Source organism: Pimephales promelas, chromosome 8, assembly GCF_988280905.1.
Source record: "Pimephales promelas chromosome 8, fPimPro1.hap1.1, whole genome shotgun sequence".
NCBI lineage: Eukaryota > Metazoa > Chordata > Actinopteri > Cypriniformes > Leuciscidae > Pimephales > Pimephales promelas.
In genome coordinates, this window is record NC_142776.1 from 29,249,620 (window position 1) to 29,272,711 (window position 23,092).

The 23,092-nt window shown below is 37.9% G+C and overlaps 3 protein-coding genes across 5 annotated transcripts; 1 reads left to right on the top strand and 2 right to left on the bottom strand.

The window, feature by feature from the left end:
• Nucleotides 1-1,510: 1,510 nt before the first annotated feature.
• rereb (arginine-glutamic acid dipeptide (RE) repeats b) lies at nt 1,511-15,105 on the top strand. 3 transcript variants are annotated; one of them, XM_039689361.2, is made up of 17 exons: nt 1,511-1,772; nt 2,545-2,593; nt 3,164-3,288; nt 3,436-3,535; nt 4,485-4,583; nt 4,737-4,817; nt 4,909-5,062; nt 5,189-5,281; nt 6,051-6,247; nt 6,330-6,509; nt 6,616-6,726; nt 7,512-8,635; nt 8,894-9,134; nt 9,575-10,265; nt 10,488-10,580; nt 11,827-12,001; nt 12,673-15,105. In XM_039689361.2, the coding sequence occupies exons 1-17, from the start codon at nt 1,747-1,749 to the stop codon at nt 12,704-12,706; spliced, it is 3,573 nt and encodes a 1,190-aa protein (XP_039545295.2). In that variant the 5' UTR covers nt 1,511-1,746; the 3' UTR covers nt 12,707-15,105. The 3 variants fall into 3 exon arrangements, with proteins under 3 accessions (XP_039545295.2, XP_039545293.2, XP_039545294.2); XM_039689359.2 differs by having other exon boundaries at nt 1,512-1,772; nt 10,488-10,625; XM_039689360.2 differs by having other exon boundaries at nt 1,512-1,772; nt 6,330-6,506; nt 10,488-10,625.
• Nucleotides 13,899-17,912, bottom strand: perm1b (PPARGC1 and ESRR induced regulator, muscle 1b). The gene is made up of 3 exons (XM_039689366.2): nt 15,353-17,912; nt 15,161-15,277; nt 13,899-15,021 (listed from the first exon to the last, which is right to left on the bottom strand). The coding sequence occupies exons 1-3, from the start codon at nt 17,889-17,891 to the stop codon at nt 14,954-14,956; spliced, it is 2,724 nt and encodes a 907-aa protein (XP_039545300.2). The 5' UTR covers nt 17,892-17,912; the 3' UTR covers nt 13,899-14,953.
• Nucleotides 17,913-19,875: 1,963 nt separating this feature from the next.
• Nucleotides 19,876-21,858, bottom strand: LOC120491498 (RING finger protein 223). Its single transcript, XM_039689389.2, has 2 exons — nt 21,624-21,858; nt 19,876-20,870 (listed from the first exon to the last, which is right to left on the bottom strand). The coding sequence occupies exon 2, from the start codon at nt 20,815-20,817 to the stop codon at nt 20,167-20,169; it is 651 nt and encodes a 216-aa protein (XP_039545323.2). The 5' UTR covers nt 20,818-20,870; nt 21,624-21,858; the 3' UTR covers nt 19,876-20,166.
• Between the last annotated feature and the right edge of the window lie 1,234 nt (nt 21,859-23,092).

Sequence of the window (23,092 nt, forward strand, 5' to 3'; positions counted from 1 at the left end):
AAAATTCAAGTTTTAGTGTCAGTACTACATTAAACTACTATATATAATGTTGATTATAATGTACAATAATGCAATAGGGGAATATTTGTGGGTCCTGATAATGGCAAATGTCTGATGTTACCTGACATGTATTTTAAATATATCTAGTCAGTGACGAGCATATTCGTCTAAAATTATTCTGTATTTTCAGCTTCAGAATCATGAATATTGTTATTCTTGTGTCACCATTATCCTTGGGTTACAAGCACCAAGTCCAAGCCTATTCATTTAAACCCACAATGTAATATCAAATTTAGCATTTTAATCAACAGTACATTTTTTGTTAACCTTTTAGCATATGTTTTGGAGTATCGTGATATGTATCGAATCGTGACATGAGGGTATCGTTACACACCTAGGAAGCAGTATGTGTCATGAATGATGATTTGCTTGTTACTGGGACCATATAAACAATGACACAGAAACAAAGGATCATACACTTTGTGATCTGTCTGTTTGGATGAGTGTTACATGCACTGTAACAATGTAGCCTACATGTAGTATGATGATGATAAGTGTATTGCAAAGAAAGAGCAAACAGTATTTTCCTGTAAATACTGCATAACAGATTTCTGAGGTCTGTGCTTGGAGTAATAGTGGATACTGTTCAAATAAAAACTTTACCTCAACTAATGAGAGGCTTTTGTGTAGTATTTTTAAATTCAAATAGTCTCCCGTTTACCTGTTTTTGACGGAAATACCAATCTTTTGATTCTGATAATTGCTATTTTTTATGCACTTTGAATGCTTGATCCTAAATGGTTGATAATTAGTTTTCTATAAGTGCAAGTAATTCCAGATAATGACAGCATTACAGTTGCATTCAATATCACTTATCCAAATTATTTAGGTTATTTAAAAGGGTTACAGCCGTAGCAATGTATTTTATAATACCAGTGGTAAAATAATACTTTCGGGTGAAAAACACTGAGGTAATAATGATTTCTTTAATATGTTGACATTGTTGATTATGAAGAAGCCATTTCTTGATTGTGGTAGAATTCCACTACTTTAATAATAGGCTAATAATAACAATTCTAACAATACTTTTTAAGATTATGGTTGTTGATGTATGGTTTTATTTTATTTTTTTATTAAATAGAAATGCTTTTTTACTTTTTAATTGTTAACAGTAATGGTAGAAATGTATGAAGCCATCTAAATAGACAGGGCTGCATTTAAAACGCCATAGCCTAATTCCACTGAGCCGAAATAAGTCCACCGTCTCTACAGTGGCAGGTCTTTAAATCTAAAGCACTGTAAATATCTTACAACCCACACACAGTGACTATAACAAGATGCATTGTTATTCTTCTTCACTTTTCGATCTTCATGCATGGTGCCTTTTATCAAATATGCAAAGGAATGCCAACAAGTCTAGGGTGGTTAATTTTATTGGGACATCTATATTCGTGTGTGAATATTGACACGGGAGGATGGCCAAAGACATCTCCCTGAAGCTGATCTCCATAGACAGCGGACACGGAGATGATCCCATTAGCGCTGGCTGCAGCGGCACATGCTCAGTTATGCTTGTTGAAGTGGATCTCAGTAGGCTGTGCGTGAACACTGAGGTCATCGCCTGCGCTGATGAAAAAATACTCAGCGCAGCCTCCATTTTGAGTAGTATGAAATAGAGGAAAGCATAGTTTGAGCCGCCGCCGACGCTGCAAACAAACTGTAAACACTAGCGAAACGGCCCCTGCCATGGACGACTTGTTCAGTCCGCGAAGGTTTGTTGCTTCTTATTATTACAGATTAATGCTTTAGCGCGCCAGCGCTTTTTACGAAACCCGGAATACTTTTGCATTCTAGTGCAAATCGAGACGATTTTGAACTTGACAGCTCGTCTCGCTCGGCCACACACGCACACACATACACACACGCAAAGGCCAGCTAGGAGCCTGACAAGATAAAATGGGGCAGATGTTGTGCTACTGTTGCTGACTGCTGAAGTATGTAATGCATGTTGAACGCGGTGCTGCTCTTGCAAATTAGTTTTGTCTGTGCTGCAAATATGTGTTCAGTAAATTGTGATTTTAGCATACGATTTTCTTTCGCGGACAGCGAACGAACAGTATTTATCACACTCTTGAGTTCAACACACTGATTTTGATTTGTATTGTAATAGACTCTGGACGCAGCAATGTAATGATTTATGTGTAAATATATGAACTGGACGTCCAAGCCCCCGTTTATATAACCTTTGGAGGGAACGGAGCAGTCGGACGCTGATTGGCTGGTTATGCTCTGTAGGCGGGATTTGGATTGATCATCGCGACTGCTGATAGGCAAATCACATTTTATGATTAACACTGAAAGGAGGCGATTTAAAAGGGTGGAAAATAGTGACATGAAGCTCTCATGACAGGAACCAAAGTTTTTCCAATAGTATGTTTATGAGTTTTTGCTTCTTTGAAATTTTTATATATGATGTATGAAAACTATGAAGTTTCCTACTTATACATCCATATTTCAAATAATTAAGAAAATTTTGTATTTTAGGCAGCTGAACAGCACGCAAGGAGAGATTCGAGTGGGACCAAGTCATCAGGTAAAATGATGTTTGCAGATCTGTGGCATGCAGTGTTTTAAAGGTGCATTAATATTTGATCATTAAAAAAGTTTTACAAATAAAGAAATGCTATACCAGCATGTCTACAGTACGGAAGTTACTAGTAAACAAACACTGAAAGTCCAAAACCACCTGTGTTTTTGGGACAAATCATAGCCATTTAGTAAGTAAACTTTTATTTATATAGCACTTTTCACAGACATGAAGGGTCACAAAGTGCTTTACAGTAAAAAACAAATAATAAAAGAAATAAAAACCACAACACGCATTACAACACCACCATATAGCTAGTTAAAAGCTTGTCTAAAAAGATGTGTTTTAAGGTGTTTACTAAAATTTTCTACAGTATCCAAAGCTCTCAAGACTAATGGAAGAGAATTCCAGAGCCTTGGAGCCACCACACAAAACGCACGATCACCTCTTGTTTTAAAACGTGTTCTAGGAACAATAAAACCTGGCATTTACCGAGTGCACTTTTAAAAGTCCTTAAATAAACTCTGTTAACCTTTTCTTTTTGACCGTTATGTTGTCATGATCAAATGTATGCAGGCAAAGCTACCTGAATTACAGCCGTCACCTGCACATGGAACAGAGTCTGTCACAGAAATTGAGGAGCTTGTGTGGGCACCTGGGGTCAATGACTGTGACCTTCTCATGTACCTACGGGCTGCCAGGTAACGGCTGCTTTCTGGATGCCAGTACATTTTTCTTCATAATTGCTTGAGATTATATCTAAAAAATGGAACCGAGGTGTTCTGTGGATGGTGTGTGATTTCAACATATCCTTCTGCATTTTTGTTTTGTGTTCTCTGTATAAACAGGAGCATGGCAGCTTTTGCAGGGATGTGTGATGGAGGTTCGACGGAGGATGGTTGTCTTGCAGCTTCACGGGATGATACCACATTGAATGCTTTAAATACGGTCAGTGCTTGTAATTTTTATTCGTTTGTGCTGTTTTGTCAAAAAAAGATACTTAAATTATTTAATTCGATTTAATTGGCCATTACAGAGAAGCTAGCAAGCTTGCTAGCAAGCTTTCTTCAGACAGAGTGTCTCAAGCCATGCCTCCTCCAAAACGTTTGAACGCATACAGCTGGGAGAAAGCAAAAACATTACGAGAGATGACGTCAAAAAACCAACCACATGTTTAACATTAGAATAATAATGAACATGAATAGCTTAAAGAACACTGAGTCACAAACCTCTCTGAGTATAATGTCACAGGTTTCTATCTCTTACAAATTACAGTAGTTATAGTGTGAAATGAGCATAAACTCGTTGTTTTGCTTCTGGAGGAACTGTAAAATGCGGATGCTGTTTAAGTTGCGTTGCTCGGTGACTGACATCTGTCAAACTCTGCATAGCATGAAACGCACCGATGAATATGGAAATACATATGTTGACAGGCAGATAGGACATCATATTATTGAATTCGGACCGAATGCAATGATTGGATGAACATTTTATGGTCCTACGCCCTCCACAGATGATATATATATATAAATACATTTAGACCACTTAACTTAATGATATGTTTCTGGAGCAAAGCAACTACTCTGCCTTTAAAAAAAGATTGTAAAAATTAAATTCGATCCGAATGCAATAATAGAATGTCCTATCTGCCTGTGAACATATGTATGTGCGTAATAGTTCCATAGTAGTAGTATGCATGATAGTTCCATACCTCCACACACCTTGCTCGGGCAGACATCACACCTCGTCAGTGTGTTTCATGCTTTGACCTTCAATGTAATTTGGATTAAAGTCAGAGGCCGTAAAACCTTCAAGTAATAAATATTACTTTTTACCTCAACTATAGTTAATTTGCTATGCTATTGGGGTATATAACTTGAATTTGTTTTGCTCACAGCTCCACGAAACCCAATACGATGCAGCCAAAGCCCTGCAGTGTCTGGTGAAGAAACCAGTTCCAAAACTCATTGAGAAATGCTGGTCAGAAGATGAAGTGGTGAGAAAGTGTTTGGATTTGGGGTTTTTCACTTGTACCATCTCAGTTTTCACTGATAAAACCTGGTTATAGTGGAATGTAGAAATGTGAGACTAGAACTTTTCGAAATGTATTACTTAAGAATCATCAATCTGTTAATATGTTCAATTACAGAAACGGTTTATCAAAGGTCTTAGACAGTATGGCAAAAACTTCTTTAAGATCCGTAAGGAGCTACTGCCTAGTAAGAAAACGGTATGGAAACCTGCCATTTCAAATCTGACTATAAATGTGTGTTTGTCAAATTGAAGTTGTTGTTTTTTTTACAAAACATTTGTCCTCTCAGGGTGAGCTGATCACATTCTACTACTACTGGAAGAAAACTCCTGAAGCTGTGGCATCACGACCTCATCGGCAGCAGAGAAGACAGCCGGTGTCCCGCAAAGTGAAAACTCGCAACTCGACAGCTGCAGCCAATGCAACATCTCGCACTTCCTCCAGTAAGTGCCATATGTCTGTTCATTTTTTGCTGGCTTTTCTAACATGATCCCAAGTCTGATACAGTTATAGTTTAACGGACACAAGAAGAACTGTTAATCATTTTTGTATTGTCTGTCTGTCTGTAGTGGAGCTCAGTTCAGCCAGTGAAGATGATCTGGACAGTGAGGATAGTGAGCAGGGCAGTAAAAGACAAGCCTGCAGTCACTGTCTATCCACAAGTAAGTTTTTCAGCATTCTTCAGGTCTCTATTTTGAAAATGCTGTCTAATACGCATTTCATAATTTGTTGACCATATGCATATATCGATCAACCATCATACTGTTCTGAAAGTGACTTTCTGCAACTGCAATTCTTCTTAACATGGGATAAGAATGGACTCTATTTGCATAATGTATGTTCCTGGTCTTGTTGTGAATGTTTGTTCCACTTTTCACAATCCAATCTATTCCCAATGGATATAAGTCTAGTCCTGCCTTTTTATTCTGGTTAAAAATGTGGTTTTATTCAGTTTTCTATTCATCAAAGAATTTAGAAAAAAAGTTTTCAGAAAAAAAATTAAGCAGCGCAACCCTTTTCAACACTGATATTAGTGATAAATGTTTCTCGAGCAAGAAAAATCTGTATATTAGAATGATTTGTCAAGTGACATTGAAGACGAGGAGTAATTATGCTGAAATTTCACAGGAATAAATCACATTTTAAAGTATATTGAAATAGAAAACCATTATTTTAAAATGCAATAGTATTTCACAATTCTTTTATACTGTTTTTTTTTTAGCAAATAAATGCATCCTTGTAGAGCATATGAGACGTCTTTCAATAATTATACAATTTTACCGACCCTAAACTTTTGAACGGAAGTATACTTTACACATTATGGAAGTAAAACGGTTTGCAGCTCTTGTGACTTCTGTAAGTACGTTTTATTTGTATGAGACTTTTCTTTAAAATAACTTGCACAACATAAAGTGAATATGTTCCTTTCAGACTCCAAAGACTGGCATCATGGAGGGAGAGACAATGTCTTGCTGTGCTCTAGTTGCCACTCTCACTTCAGCAAGCATCGGCGCCTGCCACCTGTTCCCAAACCCGCAGATCCGCCCTATCTCTTCAAACCTGTTAAAGAAGAGGAAGAGGGTGTCAGACATGGGATGAAGACCCGTCGGAGCCGGGTTCCACCACATGTAGGTCTAACTTGTGCTTTAGTGCCCAGGGAAATTTGTAAAGCGTAGTCTGTTTAATTTAGTCTTATGTCTCTACATGTAGATGTCATCTCTTCGAAGTGGGCGTAACAGACCAACCGGAAGTCCCGACAGGGCCATGTCTCCCACCGTCGAGGATGTGCGATCTAATGGACAGTCTCCCAGAACCAGTTCCACTGCAATGGCAACCAGGGCTTCCAGTTCTGAAATCAAGAATGGGGTGGCTGGGAAGACCAACAAGGTAGTGGTAAAAAAGGAGCCTGCTTGGTTTAGAGTTTGAAAAGTGTGTATTTATCCTTTTGTGTTGTTTAACCTGTTCATTTTCAAATGTCTTTATTATTAAACTTTAGAAGATGAAAGTAGAGGCGTCTATAGTTAAGGGTGTTAAAAGACCAAGAGAGTCAGCTGCTCCAGATGTTGATGAACCGGAAAGGAAAAACATGAAACGGCCTAAGAATCAGGTAAGAGAAACAGTTTCTCATTCTACTTCTTCAGGGTTGTTTTCTTAAAAAAAAATCAGAGTATTGAGTCGTAAGTTTTTAAAACTAAAAATCAACTGATAAAACTGATTTGATTTTTAGTTATTAGTACTATATTGTTATCATTACTATATTGGTTATCAGCAACTTTAAATATATAAATGATTTTAACTGTGCTTGTTAATTTCCAACATTTTTTACATTTAGATCGCCATCATCTAATGCTCACCCAAGGCCGACAGATGGCAACAGACACTTTGTCAGGTTTTGTCGGATCAGTGTGTTACCCCTGTCAGTGTCTGTTGGCGTCTGTTGGAGCTGTTTTCACCTATTGAACATGCTGAATCGGCGCTTGTCTGCGCTGGCCGGTGTCTGTCGGTGCAGTGTGAATTGGCCTTTTCAGAAAAGACACTAATAATATATACTGTATATATTAGGGGTGAAACGGTTCAACTTACTCTTCAGTCCTCACGGTTCGGTTCGGATGTGTACACACACAAAATTTCTCACTCAGCATGTGTGCGCAGTTCTCTTTCGCTTAAATGTTTAAGTATACATTAGTGGAACTCTGTCTGTCTGCGTCGTCAGATTTGAGATTAACCTTGGTGCAAGTGCGTGCCGAGCTGTGGGTGGAGATCAGTTTGATTTTATTGTCGAGAACCATTAACACCCCTAATTTATATATATGTATATGTATTTAAATAATTTATATATCTATATATAAATAATTGCAGTGATTATAAGCAGTGTTTTTTTTTCTAACCCAGGATGGTCCCGATTCTCCATCAGAAGGAGAGGGTGAAGGTGAGAGCTCCGATAGCCGCAGTGCCAATGACGATGGCAGCAGCGACACTAAAGACATTGATCAGGACAACCGCAGTTCCTCCCCCAGCCTGGCCAGTCCCCTGCAAGCCAACGAAAGTGACTCCGACTCCCCAGCGCCACCCACTGCACCTGGTGCAAACCCACAAACCCAGCCCCAGCAGCCTGCTGCGACCCCAACAACACTTGTCCCGTCTGAAACGCCGTCATCTCCTCAGCCCCCTTTGCTTGCGTCCTCATCCCCACCTTCACCTGGAGCTTCTACCGCCACCTCGAAGGCAACATCCATAGAGGTTTCTCAGGAGGTTCCACCTCCAACCACTTTCAGAAGTAATCCCAGGGGACCGGAAGCACCAAACTCTTATGCAAACTCCTCGTCTCAGCAGGTGCAGTGTCCAGGGCAGGGGCAGTCATTCCCTGTGCCGCCCCATTATCAGCACAATCCAGGTCAGCTGCAGAATCCATCATCTGGGACGAATCAGCCACCAGGGTTTGCTTCCAGACTGCTGCACCTTCAAAAAGAAAGTCCTCTTCCTCCTACAGCAGCAAGCCAAATCAAACCCCCTCCGACCACTCCAATTCCACCTTCTCACAAGCAGCCTCCTCACCTTTCTGCACCTCCACCCCATTTCCTGCAGATCCACCCAAATTTGCCTCCACCTCCTGCCCTAAAACCCCTTGCTTCCTTGCCCTCACAGCACTTGCCTTGTTCCCAGCCTCCTCCACTTCATATAATTCCACAAAATCACCCTGCTCAGCCTTCCGTTCTGACTCAGTCGCAGAGCCAGCAGGTCAAAGGTCACACCAGTGGTGCTAGTTCTATTCCATCGCTCCCTCAAAATCGTCCTGCTCCTGAGTCCACTGCTTCATTCCCTCTTTACACTTCCGCCCATCAGCCCTCCACGTCTTCCTCAGCAAGCACTCCTGTTGGACAAGCTCATATCAAAGAGGAGCCAATTGATGAAGAGGAGGAGGAGGAGGAGTGTGATAGCCCGCCTCCCCCTCGCAGAAGTCCCTCTCCTGTACCGACAGTTGTTGACATACCCAGCCATGCAAGTCCGTCAGCAAGGTATGGAGATCACATTTTCAAGATTAGAATTTTTTTTTTGAAATATTATAAAATGAAAAATACAAAATAAAATGTTGTTCTAATATAGTAGTAGTAGTAATTTTATTTGAAATTCAAAATAAAAAAGTTCAATAAAATGGTAAAAAGGTTAACAAGGTTAAAATCATTACTTTGTGTTTCCTTTTAAAACCAATTCATAATGCATTCACTAAGACTTTACTTTGCAATTTTATTCTATTTTTTTTTTGTCAATTGCAGATTTATCAAACATCTCAACCGAGGCTACAACTCCTGCTCTCGTACAGACATGTACTTCACTCCCTTGGCCTCCTCAAAACTGGCTAAAAAAAGAGAGGAAGCTGCCGAAAGATCCCGAAGAGAAGCAGAGCTGAGCGCTCGACAGGGACGTGAGAGAGAAAGAGAGCGGGAGCGGGAAAGGGAAAGGGAGAGGGAAAGAGAGCGGGAGCGAGAAAGGGAGAGAGAGTCTGATAAAACCTCTGTAAGTATATGTAGCATTTACTTTTGAATTTTGAGAGAAAAAAAATATAGTTTGCTTAAAATAAAACCTAGTTTTTAGCAAATTAAATTTCTTTTACTTTGTGAATTTGTCATGCCAATTTCCTTTTAAATTATGCATTTCTTGTTCTGTTTCTGCTTTTTATTAGATTATCAATTCATAAATAAACTTGTGAATGGAATATGAATTGAAAATATTTTTTTCTCCTAAAAATAGGCTTAATTGTCTTATATAATTTAAATAATATAAAGATACATTTCTAATTAATTTAATAAATTAATGAATAATAAAATGTAATAAATAAATTAATAATAAATTAATTTCAAATTTATTTTCTTATAAAAAACTTCTTTTTGCTTTTGAAAAAAATCTTGCTTTAAAGAAGTTCATTATAATAAACCTTTTTTTTTTTTTTTACATAGCGGGCTTCAAGCTCATCCCATGATGGCCGCATAAGTGAGCACTTGCTTGCTGCCCACGTGCAACCCGGCCGTCCGTCATTCGAACCCCCTCCACCCACCACCGTGGCTGCTGTTCCTCCATATCTTGGGCCTGACACTCCAGCCCTCCGCACGCTCAGCGAGTACGCACGCCCCCACGTCATGTCGCCCACCAACCGCAACCATCCTTTCTTCATGCATCTTGGGCCAGGTGAGCACCTGTTAGCCTATCACATGCCGGGGCTCTACGCAGCAGACCCAGCCCTTCGGGAGCGAGAGCTCCGTGAGCTTCGAGAGAGAGAGATCCGAGAAAGAATGAAGCCTGGATTTGAGGTGAAGCCGCCGGAGCTAGAGAACCCACTTCATCCATCGGCAAATCCTATGGAGCATTTTGCGCGCCACGGTGCCCTGCCGCTTCCTCATGTGGCCGGGCCTCATCCCTTTGCCCAGTTCCACCCAGCCATGGAGCGCAACCTGGCGGCTCCTCCTCGGCCGGAAATCAGCTACGCCGAGCGCTTGACTGCTGAACGGCTCCATGCTGAAAGGATGGCCTCCGTTGCAGCTGGTGACCCTGTTGCACGGCTACAGATGCTTAATGTTACTCCACACCACCACCAACACTCGCACATACACTCCCATCTTCATCTGCACCAACAGGACCCTCTCAACCAAGGTGAAAATTTCAATGATGTAGGCAAACACAGTTATCTAGATCAGTATTTCTCAACTCGGGTCCCTCCTCCCAGAATGTTTTAGATGTCTCCCTATTCAACAGACTAGATGTTTAAATTAGTGACACATCTAAAATATTCTGGTTGGTGGGTCCACCGGACTGGAGTTGAGAAACACTGATTTCCATAAGTATATGGACATGTTGACATCTTTGTTTTTCCAGGACAAGGGCCTCATCCTCTGGACCCATTGGCTGCTGGACCCCCTCTGCCACGATTCCCTTACCCACCTGGTGCCATCTCCAACCCTCTACTCAGTGAGTTACCCCATGAGCACGAAATGCTCCGCCACCCTCTGTTTGGTGAGTCACCAAATAGACTCCCGTTTTATATTAAAGAAAGCAAACATTTACATTTTTAACACATATGCTGAGCTGAATCGGAACACCAAACCCTTTTGATTTGTACATCTTTATTGCTTGCATGCTTCTTAAACTTTCAGCAGCCAAGTAAATGTAGTACTCTCAGCTATTTTTAAACACATTTAACTTTTTAAATCCATACTGTGGAATTAGTATTTAACTAAATTATTACTATATATATCTATATATATATATATATTAGTTTTTATATAGGCTGCATTTATTCGTGGTTTGACTGTTTTCCAAAGATGGCTTCTGCCTGTATACACGAAGTGGACTGTCTTTATAAAGTATTTTCTTATTAAACAGTCTGTACTCTTACAAAGTTCTCAATGCTTCGGTTTGCATGTAGGGACCCTCATTATGTTACTGTGTTAGTGTGGGGCTATTTTGAGCCTTGTTAGTGGTATAAACTAGCAATTTTTATTTTTCATTACTCTATGCCCTATATACTAGCATTATATGCTAACAGTTTTTAGAGATAAAACTCTTTACATTCGATTATCATGAAAACAAATCTCAGAGAACGGTTGACTAGATACCAATGTGTGATTAGACCAAAGGTTCATTTTGCTCCGGATTTTTCCTTTAATTTGGATATAACTGAAATTATTAAATTATAAAATATATTTAAAAACATATAAAAACAATTCATGATTAATCACAGAAAAGGTGTGATTAATCTAGTTAATTTATTTTTAATCGATTGACCCCAAACTCTTGAATGGTACTGTATAATATACAATTTATACGTATAGTATAATATATAGACTATTCCATCTGGGCCTGTCTTTTGCTTATGATAAACTGTCTAGTCTTGACTAGAAGGAACAACTCAAATACTGTTTTCAGTATTGTTTTGTTGCATAGAGCTTACAGTACATTTGGTTGCTATGGCTTGCTATTAAAATCAATGACGTTTTCAACATTGTGACAATGCATACTATAATAGTCAGTCAAGGCAAAAAAAAAATGCATCTGTGGATTTCTTTTTCTGAGTTTTTATTACTCAAAGAGCCAAAATGGTTAAACGAACAAAGAAAAAATGGCTAAAATGCACATGTAATGTAATAATGTTTGTCAACCTATTGTTGTTTTATTGTTGCTTCATAATACCATGTTTTGTGTCTTTCTTTTAAAGGAGCGCCATTCAGAGAGTTACCAGGACCCTTGGCTCCGATGTCTGCGGCGCATCAGTTGCAGGCGATGCAGGCACAGTCAGCAGAGCTGCAGAGGCTGGCACTGGAGCAGCAGTGGCTACATGGACATGCACATTTACATAGTGCTCCTCTCCCCAGCCAAGAAGACTACTACAGGTGAACCAATACCACAGAAACCTTAAACTGTTAGCTCACACAAAAATGAAAATTCTCTCACTAATTGCTCAAAGACATCATAAAAGTAATGTGACTCCAGTGGTTTAACCTCAATTTTATAAAGCGACACGTGTGCTTTGGTTGTGCAAAAAAACATAATTCGCTAACGAATTGATGAGAGCACCACATGTTGCATGTTGGGTTGTGTTGACTCGAAAGCAAATGTTATGTGAAGCACATTCGGAGATTAATATTTTGTAAATAAAGTGGTAAATAGTTTTTTTTACACGAACAATACACTTGTGTCGCTTCATATAATTGAGGTTAAACCACTTGAGACACATTAATTACCTTAATGATGTCTTTACTGAGTAATTAATGAAAGAATTTTCATTTTTGAGTGGGTTAATGCGCTGTTCAAGAATGCATGTGTAAATAAGTATTGGGGAAGTTGTGTTGAAGGCATTCTTTAAAAACGCATGCGCTGATGGGTAATTCGTAATATGACAAGGAACGTTTTCATCACTACTGTTCTCTATTTTAGTGCTCATAAAATAAAAATAAGTTGTGTTTGTGACATTAATGTCAGCCTACAATACACAGAAGATTTTTATGACCTTTTTACTTTGGTTTTTAAGTGACTATAAATTATACTGTGGTCTCTTTGACAGCCGTCTGAAGAAAGAGGGAGACAAGCAGTCCTGAAATGAACAAATCCACTGTGGATTACAAAGTGATTCTGTGTTCAGGGTATCAGGCCTTCTGTTTCAGAAAACCCAACATGGTTTTATCCCTGTTTTGGCACTTATAAACATTTGACCGACTCCTTTGTGCTGTATGAAATAACTAGCCTTTTGGAGCACAGTGAATTTGCTTTCCTTGCATGAACACTATGTAGAAACTGTTTCTGTCAGAAATGCAATTCCCATGTAATGTCGTTATTGTGCTAAAAAGCACAGTACTGTAGATTTACTAAGTATTTGAGAAGTGCTGTCCAATATCCAGAGTTTATCACAATTTAGTTTCAAAGTTTGTTGAAACATTCATTTTAAGATTGTAAATATTATATGTTTAAAATAATATATTAACTGGTGGAATTTAAAAGTTGCTATGATAGATTTGGATACAAAAACTTCAGATGACCTATGTGCAAAAAGTGCATGCTGTACTCTATCCTTCCTTTCCTGACAGCCTCTTCATCTATACCTCAGAGTACTCATCAATATAAACCCCACCTGTAGTAAACTCTACAATACCTTATTCTTTCAGTAATTTAGCTTTTTACCATTTGATTTAATTATGTAAACCAAATGCAGCCTGAGTATTAGCATGTTGACTGTAGTGTTGATCTCGCCCTGTCTGGAAACAGAGCTTGCTTCACAAACTCTTGCTTCACTGCCGTGGTCATACGATGCTGCAGAAGACCAATTAAGCTGACAGACACCATGCTTAAGGACACATTCTGATAGGGCAGGTCAGTTCCTGGGTTATCCCTTCATGGGACAGGAAGTTAATTTATAGAGGGTCTATAGTTAGCTAGCAATAAAATGCATATGGAATATTTAATGGTATCCTCACAATCTGCTTCAGTTGGCCAATTAAACAAATGGGCAACTGTTTAGTAAGTTACATTTTCATGGTCCGGCTTGTTGAGAAGGAGCACAACATTGTCAGAATAATATGAAATACATTATGAACACAATAAGGAAAGAAAGGTAATATAGTGACCGTTTAATGCAATACAAGTGTATTGTTGTGCACTACTATTAATTGTTAAAGTAACAATAGAAAACATGAAATGGAGTGCTATTGTTTTGTTTGTGTTCAAACGGACATGAGTGTTATCTGTTAACGCTGTTATTGTGAAACTGTGATGGGTTACTTTTTCTAAAACTGCCAAAAAGTCATTATTTTCTTCGAATTAACACTAAACATTTGTACTAGCATTTTACAAAGTATATGGATGTTATTAATGAGAAATATATTCTCATTTTTAGTATCCATGTCTTGATGTATATTTGACTTTACATGCACAGTGTTGTCTAGTTGCAATTACCTTATAGTTAAAACTTCGAAACTGTAATTTCGATGACAAACGCATGATTATTACGGTTTGGATACTTTTTACTTTTCATACACTTCAGTACATCCCTTATCATGTCATATGAACACATACAGTTAACTCAGATTTTTTTATCAATACATTTTCTTTCAGTGCTAAATTCATTTATATTTTTTGTAAGCATATTTTAGAGGCTGTTTCATATACACTTGCTCTTATCACATTGACATCTGTCTCTGCTATTGTGTGATAGAAATATTTGACACATATTTGACAGTAGTTCTTCTGGCACTTTCTGATACCTCCATGACTCCCAACTATATTTTATGTGCGAATTTATACTCTTTATTAAATGTGTTCAGATCTTTTTCTTCACCGAAAAACTATGAACTTTTTTTTAAGATCCTTGGCCGCATGATGTTTTTGCATTTAATAGATACATCTAGAGTGATTATCATTGAAAATGTTTTTTTTAAATATATATATATGTACACTGCAAAATAGTTTAATTGTGAGTTACATAAATATTTATAGCACAGCTTGAGTCCTGAATATAACTGACGCAAAACTTACCAGTTGTCACTTCTGGTCCATATCAACATATCTAAAGCAATACATGTCTTCTAACTGAACAACTGTTTGTATGGGAAAAACTAATGTTTCCTCCTTTGCTTTGTATGCTTTCTTTAACAAAATTGTCCTTTGATAAGTTATTTATTGATTGAACACCTATTTTGTAACATGAATATATTAGACTGTTAGGAATACAACCTAATATGTGTATTTACTAAAGTGTTTGGTGTGAATTTGTGCAAAATTAACTATTTCCTGTACACTGGCCCCATATGAGAAATCCTCAGAAAGCTCTAATAATACTAGATTTTTATGGTTCATCCTTCTTTTATGTATCGCCGCAAGTACTGGATGGCAGATATCGCGCTCACATTTGCCAGAAGAGCTGAGAAATAATAGAGGGAAAAAGGATCATGTTAATTTTGTGTGCTCATATTATCTGAAATAAATTGCCTAATTTAATATGTAACACACTGATCATTGTGTCTCATTTCAGAAATACACAATCCACATGACAGTCTTACCTGCTTTCCACATGTCTGTAGATTGTGGGTCGCTTGACTTCAGTACCCAAGATGCAAAAGCAATGCAAACAAGGCACATGTCTGCTTGCTTTAATGAAAAAGGAAAGCGGTCTCTCTCTGTAAGCAGAATTTTGCAAAGTTAGACTTGACATTTTCATATGTACTGCATCAATTTGATCTCTAAAAATGTACCTGTGTCTGCGACTGTTGCGACATGTATCTGATGTTCTGTGAATTTTCCAAGGGCCTGGTTTTCTAGGAGAACCACTGGAAGCTTTGGCTGAGCCATAGAAGAACTTGATGTTGTTCTCGTTCCATAACGATAGACTGTGTCAGCTGTTTTGGGAAACACCCAAGAAGTGGCCATCCTGCACCATGTCCTTCCCATTAAAAGTTTAGTGTGTCTCAGAGAAAGGTTTCTCCAGGTACTTCTCTGGTTAGTCATAAAGCACATGTTTGTTGTTTCAGAGGGGCTTACACACCTCATAAACCGGATTGCGGGAATCTCATCTTTACTATCCAACTGTATCTCTTCTTCTACCTCTGGAAATTTTAGGTCTTCTACCACTGAATGAGAAGAGGAATAGATAGGAACCAACGTTTTATCACTTTTTGTTGAACCTTGCACTGAAGGAAACAGAAGATTCTCAACCTCAAAGTCTGAGAAGAAGTCATCATAAGTCTCAGCCACAGAGACGCTCTGTGAAAAACAAAGCGAAGTGTTTCTTTCTGGGATCCAAGCCTTGTGTTGTTCTGATTCTGTGTCACACTTCAACATTTCGAAGAGAGACGGCAGACACTGATCGTCAAGGAAATCAGAAATCGATAAAACTGGAGAAGGTGTTGGTCTTCTCATGCTATAGTGGTCCAGCAGAAAGGTACTCATGTTGTTGTCTTCTTTGGTTGTTAGAAATATGTCCTGCATCTCTGCTTCTGTCTCTGAATACAGTGGGGAATCACTTTTAGTGCACAGCGTTACGATCTCGTTTGATTCACTTCGCCAAGTTTCTTCTAAATCCATGGGGCATGTAGGTTCAAGAAACCTTTGGGCTTGCTCTTTGCCTTCAAGGGGTTCTGGACTAGGGTTTGCACTTGCATGAAGAAGTTGTAGAAACTCTTCATCGAAATCAGAGTAAGTTGAAAATTCACAGCTCGATCTGTCTGGTTTAGAGTCATCCAAATGTGTGAAATAGTCAGAATCTGCTGCATCGTCTACAAGGCCATCTTCTAAACTATCATCTTTAGATTCCACCTCACCCCTATCAAGATGAGCGTCGACAGTGTCCACTTGGGTTATTTCCTCTGGAACAATGCTTTCTGTCTGTGGAGACTTGTTATTGGCTATTCGAAGTTGCAAAATATCATTTATGGTTAGTTTTTCCATTTCATCCCAAAAGGAGGAAATGGCAAATATTGGTCGAGTTGGACCTGGAGTCTTGGCATTGTTACTGGAGGACTGTATCTCTTGGGACGATTCTTCTCTATTAAATGATTGTCCCAAGGGCTCTTGCTGTTCTTTTCTTTCTCTTGAAATATCTGGTTCAGAGGCACCCATTATAAATCTGGGACTTTCCACTTTAGTGTCATTATTGAAGTGGCTTAAATTATTAGTTGTATGTCTACAATCACAGTTCAAATCTGATGTGGGTTTGTCAAATTTATCACATGCTGTGCTTTCATGATCCCAGTATTGTGGCGAAGGGCCACTGAGATCTTTAAATATTTTCTGTGGCATCTGTTTGTCAGTTAAAAATGAATTTAGAGAGTCGGCAGGATTTCTTTCTAATTTTGCTTCTGGAATTACTGTCATGCTTTCCTTTTTTAAACTGATGGCACAGGTTGGTTTTTCCCATTCACTTTCACTTGACCTAATGGGCGAAATACATATTGCATCTTGGATATGAAGTACATTTGGTGAGTCAGAAATATTTTCTTGTTCAAATTTGTCCTGCATGTCAATAATTTCTTTATCCGGCTCTGTATTGCTATGTAAGGAAGAACACTTCTCCATCACTCCGCTATTCATGGTCAGGGTTTTAGAAGTTTTTTTTTTTCTTCTTTTTTTTTGGACTGAAGTGGGACCCTTTACTCTCAGACGGACTGGGCTGTCATTTACAGTGACAAACCAACGCTCCTTCTCTTTTTTGGCCACTGGTGAAGTGTCCGTCTCCTCAGTTAGCATTTCTATGCCATCCTTACTCTTTTCAAGCTTTATATCTGCTGAAGACATTCCAGAGACTGGCTCTGTGGTGGCTTGGCTTGATTTATTCTCACCATTCTCATGATCCTCATAATTTCCTCTGAATGTCTCTAAATTTAACTTCTCAGTCAGGTTGCTGTCTTCAGCTTTGTTTTGACATTCACATGTAGCCCCCGGTTCATTTTCTCTAGCTTCGGACATCTGCTCAGCAGACCTGGCATTCTGTGGCTCTGTTTTAGGACTAGGATATTCAGTAAACTCTGAATTCTCAGATGTATGTTCTGTTTTACATTCTCCTATTTGATGCTGTTTTTGTCCGTCTACACTATCTTTTTCACAGTGTTGGTGAGAGCTGGTCTTAGTGGGAAGAGATGACACGTAAATGGGGGTTTTATCATCGTCCATGTCACTGAAGCCAGACTCATCTAAGGCTGCAAGTTTGGCCTGCTGAACAGAGCATTCCTCACTCTCTATACAGAAACAGTCCCAATCCTGCTCTGCTATCAGCACACTGTGGTCTAAGTCATCCATTGCAGTTGAGGTCCAAAGGCTTATGACATCTGAAACAAACAAAAAATACAATTATGCACAGGCTGCATTTCTTTTATCAAAAAATAAAATAAAAAAAATGATTCTATTTTAATATATATTTTAAAATGTAATGTATAGCCATTACTCCATTAACCATTAGGAAACCATTGTGCTCCCTCATGAAACTGTTTTATCATTCTTTTAATTAAAAGCTCATAAGAACAGGATACCTGTGCAGCACATCTTTGCAGTCACTTTTGATCAATTTAATGCATTCTTGCTGTTGAAAATATGAATTTCTTTTAAAAAAAAACTGACCCCAAAACTTTTGATCTGTATGGTAGTATATTTTATTCAGCTGATCAGTATAGACTGCATCTTTCAATTCAGTCATACAATTAAATATATATATATATATATATATATATATATATATATATAAATAAAATTATATATACACAGTTAAATACTATATATATATATATATATATATATATATATATATATTATATAATTAAATATATATAAATATATATATACGCTCAAACTGTCTCTAATATCCCAGTGAGGATGATCTTGGCCTGACTGTAAGCTGACTCCAGAGCATACTGTAACCAAAGCATTCACAAAAACTCACTGCAAGGTGATTTGTGGGTTAAAATATGTCAGTGACAGGAAATAAGAGTCCCATAAAACACCCCAGCATGATGTTCTGTTTGGGTTGATTCTCTTCTACAAACATTTTGCATGCTCCAATTGCTCAGAAATCATCTAGATGTGTCTCTTTATGTCGAGAATGAAGATCACAATTTACAACCTTTAATAAGAAATCTTACTAATCTAGCTTGCTGGCCATTTCTTTTTTACAAGCGCGTGGAGATGCATTTAGCATACAGCAAATGCATTCAGCTGTGCTTATTTTCCATTTTTTTCTACATTTTTAAAGAAGATATAATTTCCCTGGAGCATCATAACTGTTGTGCAAAAGCCTAGAAAAATTATCATTATTATTGTTAGATACAGCCATCATCTTGAACTGTGTGTTTAGTTCTTTATTAGCATATTAATAGCTAAAGCCCTGTGCTTGAGGTTATTTTCCATCGTGTGCATGCTCAAGTGGTTCATTTTAGTACAGTAGCACTAGTACACACACATCAATGGAAAATATCTCCAAACACAAAATCTCCTCTTAGAAAAGTTTTAGATCTGCAAACTCTGCATCTAGTCAGTTTCCAATAAACATCTGTTTTCCTACCTTTAGTCGCAAGTTGTGCTTTCGAAACACTTTAGTGTTGATCCGACACTGGCATGGCATACCTTCAAAACTCCAGTGCCCTTGGATGTGGGAGAGAGAGGGGCCCTGTGTCCAGGTCTGTTAAAAATAGCTGTGTGTCTGATCACATGAAAGTGTGTGTGTCCTGCATTCTCAGTGGGGCATTCCATTTCACATGTATAAATAGGGTTTCTCTGCAGGGAGATGGCACGAATCAGTCACTGATCAAATGCTTCTATTCAACAAAGGGTTAAAGCATTGAACAATGTGCTGGAAGGAAGATCCTTTGCTTTTATGGTTTAGAGGAAGTAATGCTGTGAAAACAAGTTTCTATCAATCTCAACTTATCTATGGTAATAAAAGACTGGCAGTGTCCTACTGTGAATATATTTCAAGTTAAAAAAATAGAAGTACATCAAAGACAAAAGGAAAATAGGCGATATTTAATTTGTAATAAATATTCATTTATTTTAAATTTTACAAATGATTACTGAAAAATCTAGTGTGTAAAATATTACAGCCATTTAAAAAGTAATTTGTTAATTTACATGCTTAGAATAATTTTCAAAAATATCAATAATTTTGCAAATGAGAGCATATAAAAATATAAAAAGTTGAAAAAGTTAAAAAATTGCAGACTTATTATTTTACAGAATGTGCAAGAGCTTCTAAAGGGTTCCATACTACAGCAAATCAATCCTGCAATCATGATCCTATACGTGTAAATCATAACAGTGTTTATTTTGTTCATCTGTTTTAAAGACAGAAAATAATTAAATATTTACAGTGGTATTTAGGGAGCTGTGATATGACAATGACATTTCAAGCAACAAATATTCAGTTAAGATAGTAGAACTTTAACCAATACAGTTTTATTGACATGAAGCTGTAAATGTTGTGTTTGTGTTTTGGCCTCTGTGTTTTGGTCACGTTTTAGACGGAAGCCAACACCACCTGAATCATGTCTTCTGTTCAAAATTCTCGTGTGCGCCTGCGCTTGTCTTAGGAACCCTCTGTAGGTCTGGGAGATGCGAGAGTAGTTGGATTCAAAGGTTGTTCAAAGAAGCACTCTGACATTGAGCCTGAGATGATAACGCACTGGAGGGGCCAGAGTATAACAAAGAAGATCACGAGGAGCACTATGATGAAGACCACAAGCCTCTTCCAGTTCCCATGAAAACCTAAGAATCGCAGAAACCTGTGTCCACAACCCTCTCTTCTCTCCTCGCTCCTCGGCGGCTCCTCTGCTTTATGCTCACCAATGTCAATGCAGATACAGTTAGGTATCATTGGGTTTGAGTAGCACAGCTTCTTTCCATCTAGGAAAACGTTCTCCACTCTTTGCTGGTCGCTTGGAAGTTGACCCAAAACTTCCTGGCTGGTGGCCAGATCCGGAGTACCGTGCTCAGGCACGGACGTTGGCTGCCGACAAAGGGGGCAGGTGATCTGGGTGCCTGCCTGCTCCGGTGAAATAGCTACAAAGCGAGCCAGACATTCCAGACAGAAGGTATGGGTGCATTCAAGAAGCTTCGGTGTCTTGAAGGTGTTGTTGTATGCGGAAAAGCAGATTGAACATTCCGGATCAACATCCCAGGCATTGTCCTCGTCATTAGCAGAGGCCACTGTCTCGTGTTGGTGCCGTATTGAACCCATACGTGTTGCTGTGGATACTTCTGGTTCCTCCTGTTGTGTGCTCAGAAGAAAATCTGAAATGCAACAGGAATAGTTATATAATTATTAATCGTAATTCATTGCTTAAAAGATACAGATGCAGTCCTGAATTAAGCTTTATGCTTTGTTTCTGGGGCAGAGTTTCTGTTGGCCGGTGATAGTAATATCTTAATGTGATTCTCTGGTTAAAATAAATTAAAATAAATTGGTTAAAATACATTTTAATACATTTAAAACTATTTAGGCCTTAATTTAAAATGTATGTATTTGAATATTGAATTACACATTTTAGCATAAACAAACTTATAAACTTAATGTGTGAGTCATACATTCATAAAAAGAGTAATATTCCTGTAATAGTAAAACAAATGTTTTAAATGCACAATAATCCCATTTATATGTGCATCATCTAAAATTAATTTTGAAAATTAAGTAGCAAGTAACAATATGTAAATGTGGTAGCTATAAGGGCATCATTACTGTAGTGCTGAATATATAAATTTCCTCTTTGTGACAAATAAATCATCATCATCATATGATAAAGACGATGCTAGACAAACCATGCAAAGGTCTAAAACCAATCATGAAAAAAATGCATTTTGAATCATGTTTCAGACAAGTACAATCACCATGCATGTAATTTTACACTATAATCAGCATCATCTGTTCATCACTTGTTTTACATTTAATGTACTATGACTAGACAAAGTATAAACATCTCTAATTTGTAATTAAAATGCCCTTAACCTAAAATGACCTAAGGCTTGTTCAAAAAACAAAACAATCACCTTAAAAGAGAAGACAGTATTATTCTCTTGCTGATGCTTTCTTCTTTTTCTTCTTCTTCTAGATTCAAAATTGACTGAAAAGTTACCAAAACAAATCTTTCAATGCCCGTCTTCCTCCAGACCTGTCCGTCTTGGTCTTCCGGTAAAGTACAACTGGTCTCACCTTCTCTTCAGAAGTTTGAATTATACTTCTGAGCTGTGACTCAAGTGAGTTAAACCATAAATCATTACCTTGTTTTCTCTCTCTCTCTGTCTGAACCCCAACACACACACCCACACCAACCCATACACGTCTACGTGTGCAAATTATGGAAAAGCAGGAGGGATGACAAAGAGAGGGAAGTAGGAACAGGTTTTTCCGATAGGATTAGGTTTCACACTGTCATCGAATACCTTAGTTAACATAAGAATGACAAAGCATAGTAAGTGACTAAGGTTTAACAGTAACACAAATGATAAAGCACATTATTTAATTCACAGTGTTGTAAATTATTACAATATTAATAGTTTTATCTGGAGAGACAAATTAGACAGGTTCTGCAACTGCATATTTGTATTTGATCACTTACAAATTGTATTAATGTCATTTTTAACATATATTATCGAAATACCTTTTGTAGAAAAACTACAGCATTCTGCAAGTTTACCGTCATTATTCATCTGGTTCAACAAAAACAATGCTTATGGTAACTGATAAGACATCACACGTGCATAATAAAACCAGAAATTGGCTGTAAATCTGAAACGTTTTCAAAGTCACATGACTGTTGAACGATCAAATGTGTTACCCCTTCTATCTCGCTTGGAGATAATCAGCCAGGTATGAGGAAAAATAACGGAAATGTTTACATGTTCAACAAAAGTCCCATTTTTTCACACAAGTCTCGCTGAGGGTGTGTGTACAGTTCATGTTGTGTATATTTTACATGGTGGTGTGTGCCAGCTATTGTTATGCTTTAAACAATCCCATAGTATTGTATTAAATAGTGATGACGAACATCACATAGTGGATTGCGGAAAGACAGTGACGTGGTACTTGCTCCGTTTTGATCTAGTGTTCTTATAAGGAAGTGCTTTTAAATATTATAGATAAATGGGATCAAAGTCTCCCCATCTGTTTACCCAAGAAGGCACATGTAAACAGTTGACCGGTCACTTTCAGATGAGTGTTTTTTCGATCACAATAGTAGTTAGGTTTGATTATCCAACCTAATATTCTACAATTTTAATAACTACTCTACAGATGATAACAGAATGATAGCATTGGCCAGACATTCAAATACTTTAAAAAAGAGATTTATAACCACCACTCCCAACCTTCCTCTACATATTCCCAGAACTTACACAGCAAATGACTCTTTGATGATTAACACCATCCGCCACTTGGATTGTTTGTTTTGTGCACAGTGGCTCTTTGCAAGAACTATTAAATTATATTCCGCTCTGATGACATAAAGTAAATAAATGAC

What these genes read in the sequence shown, in the direction of transcription:
- rereb (XM_039689359.2), top strand. Translation starts at nt 1,747, where the DNA reads ATGGACGACTTGTTCAGTCCGCGAAG. An exon ending in CATTGAATGCTTTAAATACG is followed by an intron (nt 3,536 to 4,484) that starts GTCAGTGCTTGT and finishes TTTTGCTCACAG; the next exon opens with CTCCACGAAACCCAATACGA. An exon ending in ACAGGACCCTCTCAACCAAG is followed by an intron (nt 10,266 to 10,487) that starts GTGAAAATTTCA and finishes TTGTTTTTCCAG; the next exon opens with GACAAGGGCCTCATCCTCTG.
- perm1b (XM_039689366.2), bottom strand. Translation starts at nt 17,891, where the DNA reads ATGGATGACTTAGACCACAGTGTGCTGATAGCAGAGCAGGATTGGGAC. An exon ending in CGCAACAGTCGCAGACACAG is followed by an intron (nt 15,278 to 15,352) that starts GTACATTTTTAG and finishes TTCTGCTTACAG; the next exon opens with AGAGAGACCGCTTTCCTTTT. An exon ending in TACAGACATGTGGAAAGCAG is followed by an intron (nt 15,022 to 15,160) that starts GTAAGACTGTCA and finishes ATTATTTCTCAG; the next exon opens with CTCTTCTGGCAAATGTGAGC.
- LOC120491498 (XM_039689389.2), bottom strand. Translation starts at nt 20,817, where the DNA reads ATGGGTTCAATACGGCACCAACACGAGACAGTGGCCTCTGCTAATGAC.